The 10,027-nt window shown below is 43.6% G+C and overlaps 1 protein-coding gene across 2 annotated transcripts in view; it reads left to right on the top strand.

The window, feature by feature from the left end:
- Positions 1-1,128: 1,128 nt before the first annotated feature.
- PHKA1 (phosphorylase kinase regulatory subunit alpha 1) overlaps positions 1,129-10,027 on the top strand; it is a 967,577-nt gene continuing 958,678 nt past the window's right edge. Inside the window, exon 1 of one of the 2 annotated variants that reach the window (XM_069211854.1) lies at positions 1,129-1,805. In XM_069211854.1, the coding sequence (XP_069067955.1) occupies positions 1,728-1,805 (78 nt within the window). In that variant the 5' untranslated portion in view covers positions 1,129-1,727. The remainder of the gene's footprint in view (positions 1,806-10,027) is intronic. The other variant, XM_069211853.1, reaches the window with a different exon arrangement.

Raw genomic sequence — 10,027 nt, 5'->3', positions numbered from 1 at the left:
TCACCGTCTTCAGGGGACATACGGTAAATTTCCCAAAATCTGCCGGGACAGCTGGTGAAAAACCGTGACTGTCCCGGCAAATCAGGGACGCCTGGTAACCCTACCCAAGCCTCATTGTAGTGGTCAGACTTACTCGCTATGAACCCTCTGGGGCTGGTCTGACAACATTTGCCAGGGCCATTTAGGGTTCCCAGTCCAGCCCTGAGCAATCCCCTTCTTTCACAGCCCAGCTATGTATCTCTCAGCCACGTGCATTCATCTTGTCCAGTAATGCAGCCGATCGATGCCTTAAAACCGAGAAAAGTACCACAAATAACAATAACAAAGTCCTGAATATTCCTTTTTTCACGCGTTATTCCGGCGCAAATCTCACATTACCCAGAGATAATCTCCCAGCCCTGACAGAGGCAGCTATTACAGCAGTATCAGTTAATCACAGACTGACACCCGAGGGCGGAGGCTGCCCGAGGCTCAGCTAATGAGAGAGTAATTAAGGTGGACCTATCAGAGCCTCCAATGCCCCGAGAGCCCTTCTGAGGGCAAAAATCGGATGAAGCGAGGGAGTCCTTGCAGCCAATCGGAAACTGGCAACCGTTGTCCAGCCAATGTTAAAGCACAATACAGTTTACGCGTTTCCACAGCCTACGACCTACTGACATGCTCTCCATAGCCAATCGTTTGATTTGCTTAAATTCAACCACTCAAGGATGAGCGCAGTTTTCTGTTACCGTAAAAGCTATGTCTGAGCCTTCCCTATTGGTTAAAATACGTGCTTTCCAAATATGTTACGAAACGCTTGGCTCCCGTTAGAGGGGTACTGTTGGCTTGTTCAGTAATTTTCAATTGATATTTGGTAACCAGTTTGCTTCGCCAAGGAGTAAACACTACATGTTTATTTTGTAATTGAAATTCATGTTTTATTACACTTTTGGGCGGGGTTGCGTTACTGCCAGTTTAAAAGATACGTCAGCGGTACACTTTAAATGACACTCGGACCCTGTTCGTGTAGTTTCCGATTATCTCTGGGAATGGTATGATATATGATATCAATGGGGAGGCCTCCGCTCTGGTACACTTCGAGGCGCTTTTGAGGCGGCGCTAGTGCACGCGCTTCTGGGCACTCGTGCTGGCTCTGGGTGCGGGGCAGTGCACCAGGCGGCGGTGTGTAACCGAGCTGGCGAGGGGAGGGCACGTGAGAGTCCCACCGGCGGGCGCTGCCAGCTGACGCCGCCTGAGTGTGAAAGTTGCTGTGATTGCACACGCACCGGCCGAGCAGCCAGCGGTGCCGTGGCATCTCCACAGAAACCAGAGGAACGCTTCCAAGTCGCAGCTAAACTTCTGCAACTTCGAGTACACACTTAAGGACAACTTATTTTTTTAAAATCCATATTTTAATGTTAATAAAGTCTTACATTTTGGGGACACGAAACACTCTTGATTTTTAGCGGTGTTTTGTGTCTTGCCGCAGAACATTTTTTTGAAGATAGTCAATTATAAATACTGGCGAGGCGCTGTGAACCCACAACCTATCAATCCTGCCGGGACACCGAACATATTTACATTTTTTCCAAAGACTGCGACGTTTGGACCTTAAAAGCCGCGAGCTCGCTGGATCTGGCTGTGCGAAAGCTGTTCTCTGAACTGCTTGTTTTCTTGGAAAGAAAGCCCACAGGTTTGATCCCCTCTTGTTTGTGGACGAGGCGGATCCGTAGCTTTTGGTGCCTAAGATGAGGAGCCGAAGCAACTCCGGAGTTCGGCTGGATGGCTATGCCAGGCTGGTAACCCAGACGATCCTCTGCCATCAGGTGGGTCTAGCTTCGCCTACTTTAGGTGCGAAATAACTGGCTGTGATCTCAGCGCTACTTTCCTCTGCCCTGTTCGTCAGCTAACTTTTGTGCAACGTCCTGTGCCTCACACATAAAAACTGAATTGTTGTTTTAGCGAATAGAGTCTCTGTTGGGAACGGTTAACGTGACCGATTCAGAGCTAGCAAGATGTTATTTTTCTGAAACTGTTGGGTATTTCTTTTTCTTTCAATCGCAGACTAGACGATTCTATATGCCGCACATTTCACCCTGTGCTTGTGTGAAGCAGTGCAATGTCCAGCCTCAGGATGCGGTTATTACCAGTGGTCGAAATGTAATAATAAAGTATGGGAACTGTGGTACTGTGTGCAGAGGATGGGGGCGGGGTCACAGGCGTGGCCAAAAAACAAAATATTATGTAACTTTTTTTCTGGCTTTTACTTTCAGGTAACTACATATAAATAAGGCACAACTTAAGTGAAAAATAAATTCAAGTTAAGATAATCAGTAGGAAATGCACTATCGTTCATTATGGAACCTCTGTTAGTTAACACCTAGCAGAGGTCTGTACCTGTAACCAGAGTGCCACATAATTGAATCCTGGTTGGTGCAGTGGAGCCTAGTGAGTTCCCTGTGTTTAGCACTGTGAATATGAAGTCATTATTTTAAAATTGCATTACAACCTACAAAATGCCAAAAAGGTTTAAGACAAAAAAGTGCTTCCAAAATATAGATGTTACTAATAATATCCATAATAATGTACCTGGTACAGTTGTTTTTCTATAACTGGCCTTTAAAAGCACACACTTGAAAGCTCACCTGGTAGCTCCCTCGCTATACCATTCAAAAATAATAAATCGGTGCCACCAGGAAGCTTCAAGTGGTTACATCAATTGAAGCCAATACTGGTTTCCAAACACCGTTTATATTTGTAGATTAACCAGCTGTGCGCATTTACATTTTTTTTTCAGGCAAGCAGGTGCCCTGTTTAGAAGGCTTGTTTAGCTTTCTGCCCCTCCGTTGATTTCACAGCTGAAGCATTCCAACTGTCGGAATTAACCGTCCCAGGACGGTTGTCTTTTCACACTCAATAAGGGAACTGTTTTTCTTACATTTTAAAAAAAAGGATGGGTAGGCTGTGCCTTTCAGATTCCCGCCCACTTCGCCCACAGGTTATTACACACTTTTTTGGTTTATATGTATAATCGGCAAGATGACTTACTCAGAGCTACATGCATCCATCTGGTCACTGGTGATACAGCAGGGTCTATTCAGCATTTCATCTTTAAAGAGTTGATACATTGAGTACCATTGTTGGATAATAGAACATGTCCGCAATAGCATGTGTTTTATGAATAAAGATTATTAATATTGGTAACAAATATTACTGATTTAAAATGTGTGTCAATACGGAGATCACCCACATGTTATTTTCAAACATATAATTCTTTCAGCAAGGGGAAAATAAAAGTAAGTCTTTACTGTGAAAAAGGAGAGCAAACTCCAGATAAGATTAGCTTGTCATTTCCGACCATAATTGTCAAAAGTGACAGAGTAGTTTGGGGCGTGCACATAAGTGACCAGGAAACGTTTACATCATGACTGAAAGTTGAACATTTTAAGAAAGTCATAAACTTAGTGAGATCTGTCTTAACGATTAAAAGGATTGAATAAAATAGTGAGCAAGATAAATAAGTCACAGGGAGGAACAGGGCCGTTAATACATTTTTTATGTTTGATGTGTTTGGGTATGTATTAAAAAAAAAAAAAAAAACTGAAGATTTATAATAAAATATAGGACTCCTGCTGGGATGTATTTAAACATTAATCACATTACTACCGACCCTTGCGTATAGGTGAAGCATGCTGATCTTGATGACCTGTGTCAATGCAATTTAATAATCTATAAAAGTATGGAGCTGCAAGACAACTAAATAGTAAGAATTGCTCTGCTTTATCAAAATAGGGAGAGGTTTGCAGTCTGATTTGATGATCTTTGTACCATGCAAACATTGAACAGAGTATGTTTTGCTGTTGCTGAACAACTACACTTCATGCCCTTGACTAGCATGTTGTAATTCTGATCAGTAGTTTTTCTGTTCTTAGTGCTTGTCTATATTTCCAGGAACTAGTGCCTGAAATGTTTGTTGTTGTTTGATTTAAAGAACCCTGAACAATGACGAATTAGTCACATACGTTTAATAAAACAAGGTTGTGGCAGTGTGGGGTTTTGGACAAATTATCTATTTTGACTGCGGGTAGCTGAAGGTGGTGTTTGGTGCAAAAGCTTTTGCATCCCTTGTTGAAGTGGGATTATATTTTCTAGTTTAAATGCGAAAGCACAAGAGAGCACATTACACCATAATCAAATATTGGTGGTACCGATTAGCATGAAGGGACAAGCAAATAACAGTTTTTCTGAATGTTGTCTTTAATCTGATTATGGAAAGTTCCAGCCTATATGCTGCGGTTATCAGATTCTGACATTTTCCACCAGCGATGGCAGGTTGGTAAAGAAGCACAAACCTATAGAAAGTAACGTTTCTGACTATTGTAGACAATATTTTGTTGCTTCGATATTATGGAGCAGAGCTTAGGTAGCACCAACGTATCAAGTTAAGGCAGTCTGTCTCCAGTCAGAAACCAAGGCAACATTTTCCTCACTTCTGTCACTCAGTCAAACCTTTAATTTGTCTTGCCAGTTTAACTACTACAGATGTAAGATGACTGATTTTGAGTGATAACTTGTGAAATGTGATTCTTTAGAGTACAGCAGACTGTTGGTAAGATGCTCCCACCATTCTAATTCATTTTTTATTTTTATAGAGCTATAGATGGGGGGGATAAGATCCTGACTATCTGCATCTTGAGATGCATGTTGTATTACACATTTTACTTTGCTGTTTAAAATGAGTTTAATGAATCAAACAATAAAATTATACTACTACAGTCTGTCTCCAACCAGAGACCAAAGCGACTTTTTCCTCACTTCTGTTACTCAGTCAAACATTTACGTTGTCTTGCCAATTCAACTTCCACAGATGTGAGTTGGCATATCATAGCCTGTTGTATACTAATCTTCCAAATATAGCAACTGTGGGCGTCTACAGGATAAAATATATATTTTTTCCCAGAGCAAGAATGTGAGGAAGACTACCAATGGACAGTTGACCTGCAGCTCCACACTCATATCTGGATCCAGATGCACTCTAACTTTTGAGTTTGCTATATGTTTTAAAGATTGTTGAAACAAGAACATATAGTTTGTAAAGTTTCTGAAATTTGTAATTATTGATGTGGACTCAGAACCATAATTTCTGTCTTTTGGCTGTTGAACTGGAAATGTTAAGCTCTAAGAGCCTGCTCGAGCTCCCCAGATCAATTACAGAGCATGGTTGTCTCAGTCCTGAAACCTCAAGCCTCTGTTCAGATCATGTTACAGAGAGAAGTTTTCTATAGATTTTAGACAGCCACGGAAAGACCAATTAGTCTTGTAACACCCTACACTTCACCTAGGTTGTTGCCAACTTAAAAGGGTTAATTTTAAGATGGTAAAGCAGTTGGTATCAACCACTGAAACTAATTAATTTATGGATCTAGTTTTATTCTGTTTACCAAGACCTTGTGGTCCACAGTGTAAAATGGTACGGACAGGTCCAACCCAACCCAACCGATGGCCTTTATCTACCATCTGCGTATTGCTGTCTGTGACATCTAGTAAAGCTGTCTCTTTCTCTTGACCAAGATGAATTCCCAACTGACAGAATTATTTGTGATCACCTATGTTTGTCTCTTACTGCAAAGTCACTATTGGCTGTGCTAGTTGACTCATAGTTGGCAGTTCTGCTATATTTCTATAACATGTAATTAAAGCACCTGTTTAGAGAATGAAAGCATTGCTTTTTTTTTCTTTTAATTTTTTTCTAGCTGTACAACTTATTTATTTTTCAAAGTACATAGGCAATTATAGAAAAGTTAGAATCTTACTTCGTGTTTCTACACATTTACTGGTACTGTGTATATTTTTAAAACTGAGTTGTATTAATCAAATTCTAATACTGTTTTGCACCCACCATCTATCAGCTTTTTTGGTGTGTTTAACTTTGAACTAGAGGGGGGCGGAGTTTGCCTGGACCAGAGATGGCAGCTTGCTGGGCGAGCTCCTCTGGCCGTCTCACACTATCGTTCATCATCCTTTATCCACAGAATATATTTTGCAGAAAAAAGAACACTGCCGCAGCTTTGCCCTGGTGCCATGATCCTGGCTCCACGGGGACATTGGTGGCCTGCAGAGGTCCGGTGAAGCCTACCCCACATTGGGGGTTGGGAGGTCGGTACAGCCTGAACGGCAGTTGAAAAGCTACAGTGAGAAGAGGAGTCCCTATTTGGGCAGTACTTGATCCCTGACCCCCCTACCGGATGTTCACTGAGTTACCTGTGGGGTCCAGGGCTACAGGGACTGCAGACCTGGCTGGCGATGAGGGCGGCGGTGCTGGTGGCCTGGCGGGCCTGCCTACACATGGAAGAGAGGCAAGGAGGGCCTGGGGGCATATTGCAACCTGTGGACTGGGCTGCGGGGTGCGCTATACAGGCCGGGCAGTCAGGCCTTGCTTAGCAGGCCGTCCGCGGATGCTTGGGGATGTTAACACCGTGGAAACACTGGAATGTACTCGTAGAAGACCTCCAACAGGCACTGGAGAATGGGCAATGGAAACCCCTGTGCAGGAACTTAACCACCTTAGCAGTTGCCCCCATCCATGCAAAGGAGTGTACTGCAACTAAGCACACCCTTTGGAGGGCTTTGGCTTCCAGAAGAAGAGGCTGCAAAAGACAACTTGCGCAAACACTACCTGCACTCAGATCAGTCCACAAGTAGAAGGTATGGCAATTAAAAAGGAACATATTGAGGCGGAGTGGCTTATGATCTTATCCCTAGTAAAAGAAAAGAACCATTCCCGTTTCCTGAAACACATAAACCACCTCTGCAACTCGGCCCAGCTTAAAGATAATGGCGTGGCAGAAAGAGTCTGGATCACTTATGTAAAGCAGCTGTATACAATCACTCACACTGCAGATGTAACTTCTCTTCCACCTAACACCACCCTAGAGCTTTATCCTCAGCATATTGACCCAATCACAGAGGCTGTCGTAACGGTCATTATCAAGAAAATGAGGAGTGATGAGACCCCCTGGGCCCAACGGGATCCCAGCCACTTTTGGGCCAGGATCTGCACACCACTTTTTAATTATGCCTTTGCCACTGCTACAACACAGACTTTCTGGAAGGTGTCAGTCCTCTTCCCGATACATAAAAAGGGCGGCTGCTCCGACCTGGCTAATTATCGGCTTATCGCCCTGCTAGATCTGGAAGTAAAAGCCTATGTCTTCTTTCCTATGGAGGAGCTGAAAACCTGGGTCGCAGAAAAAAAAGGAATCCTCCCATACTTTAAATCTGGATTCAGATCTGATTGCTCCATGATGGATAACATCATAACACTGGTGCGTCTATCTCATCAAGCCGTAAGGAGCAAGCAATGTGTCCCTTCCCCCCCAAACCCTCCCCCTCCGGTTCTGCTGTTTTGGCAACTATAGTGCAGGCTTTGATATGGTGGACTGGGGCAGGCTTTGGGGGAAACTAACAGCATAGGGGATTCCCACCCAGCTCCTTAAGGAAGTATCAGGGGACCTGAGTGGGTAACAAGTCCCTCTACTGCAACAGGTAAGGTGCCTTCCAACAACAGGAACAAATAGGGCTGCATGCTCTACACCGCCGACCTTAGTGCTGAATTGGAGGGCACCAGTTCAATAAGACCAAGGCTGGGTGCTGTGCGCCTTCCAATTCTGCAGTACTCAGATGATATTGTAATCATGAATCACTTTAAAGCTGGCCTACAGAGAGCCCTCAATGCCCCACACCGTTACAATGAGGAGAATAAACCTGAGGTAAATCAGGAAATAACCAAGGTCATTGTCTTTGGCAAATATCCACACAAAAAAGAAACTCACTGGCAGGTAGGGGACTTACAAATTACAACAACTTGAACCCGCAACTATCTAGGAGTCTGGCTGTCAGAACTGGACACATTGGCAGCCCATTAAAGTCATCTCAGATACAAGTCCACCAGCATCACATATGCCTAAGCAATCAATTGCCTAGCCCAACTGCTGACCCATTGCTGAAAGTTTTAAGAGCAAAACTGATCCCTGCACTCAATTATGGCCATCGAGCCTTTCATTGTGTCTCTGACAAGCTACTCAATAACGCTCAGATCACGACGTACAAGAAAGCGTTGTGTGCTCCCCTCAGTCCAGAAGAACAAGACTGAGGCTGGAGCTGGGTCTCTGGAGACCAGACTTTGTGTGTTGGGGGATTTTTAATAAAATATTATGTAAGGGTCATGTGGACCCCTAGAAACTCCCTCAAATCTCACCTTAAGTCAGTCTTTGAAGGGTTGGGCACCCCATGGCAAACCCAATTAGCTAAGGCAATTGGTAGTCTCAATATTGTGGCCGCCAACCACACCCCATGGCAAACCCAATTAGCTAAGGCAATTGGTAGTCTCAATATTGTGGCCGCCAACCTACACACCCAAGAAATTCCATACTCGGCCTGAAAAAAAGTTGTGAACAGACAGGTGATGCAAAACTCTTTTGAGCACGATATGGAAAGGCTGCAGCCCAGTTTCAGCACAGAGTCACTGGATGCTTCCCATATCACAGGGAAGGCCCAGACCTATTTTCAGCACGCTCTCTTGGCCCAGGCATGTAGGAAAATCCTTTGAATGCGACTCATTGTCTTGCCAATTTCAGACTTTAACCCTACCTGGGCGTGGCCATCTGAGGCCATCACTTGCAGGTTATGCAAGTTTTGCTTGGAATCATGGCTCCACCTTCTGTGTTGCTGCCCTAAACTTGCCGATGATCATTGCTTTCCCTGATATGGGGCAAAGGCATCATCAGATGGTGCAGAGAGGCATCAGACCTGTGCTTTTCGGATAATACATCAAGGTCCCTAGCCAGGCTGCGAAAATTCATAGACTCCATTCGTACCACTTGCCTCAGCGCCCCCACAGGCTGACGCTGGCCTTGATGACCTGTACCACTGATTCTTCTCATTCTCTCAAGGGCTGTCCCCCGTCCCCATCGACTACCGCAAAGGCCATATAAAAAAGGGACCCTTGCCCCGGCAGACTGACTTTACATGAATGACTGCCTGGCACTACCAATTCCCCTGTACCTCCTTCACAGGCCTCTTCCTGTGGGGCAGAGACGTATCATCGGCCTAAGACTAACATCCAGAGCCCCCATTAGATAAAGACCCTATGTCCCAAACCTGCATTCATGCTAATTAACTGGTCCTGTTGAAGTCAGTAGGATCCCTTTATCAATGCAATTTTGGGGTGTCTGGTGCTAGCACATGCCTCTTAAAGCACTTTGATCTTTTCCTCTCCCTGCTTTTACTTTGACTGTTACGTCCATGGCACAGAATGTTTAAAAAATTTGTGGTCTTGCGTCTATCCTCTATTATTTACTAATTTAAAATTTTGCCTCCGGGGTGCTGAGCCCCTTTAGAAATGTTATCGATTTTGTATTTTATATGTGTTTATACGTTTTCTTTTTACTTGCAATTGGAAGTCCTTTCACTTTTGAAAATGTATTTTCTCTGGTTGATTACATGTAAGGATTTTAATTAATCGAACATGAAACAGATGAAGTAAATACTGGATTAAAAAGTCCTCTGTGCTGCCTGTAAATCTTCATGATTCTCTATTAAAATGCATGTCCTGACTCGTGTGATTTTTTGCGTTGCTCTCATGATGTTTTGACCAGCCGAGTTGTTTATGGTGTACCTTTCCTTTCAAATGCTCAATAACCTCTTTATAGGTCTCCATGACAATTGGAGAGGTCTTATTACTCTGTCCAACTGCATGTGGTTCTTCCTGAGGCCACCTAACTATACTCTCACACCTGCTCCACTAATCCTTAGGTACAACAACTAAAAACAACATATCGAGATCCTCCAATTTGAAATGGTCACAATCCTCTCTACCTTAGTATACCACTTTTCTGGCTCTTCTGTGAGGTTCAGGAAATTCTTTATGAAAGTCTACAAGTCACTGCTTGACCAATGTACATGCACATCTGATCCTCTAGACACTTCCTTTAATAGAAATTATTTTGAATAGTCCACATTCTGAAACCTCACACTAACATTTCTTTTC

Source organism: Pleurodeles waltl, chromosome 10 (genome assembly GCF_031143425.1).
Source record: "Pleurodeles waltl isolate 20211129_DDA chromosome 10, aPleWal1.hap1.20221129, whole genome shotgun sequence".
In the NCBI taxonomy this organism is placed as follows: domain Eukaryota; kingdom Metazoa; phylum Chordata; class Amphibia; order Caudata; family Salamandridae; genus Pleurodeles; species Pleurodeles waltl.
This window is presented reverse-complemented; position numbering and strand designations above follow the sequence as displayed.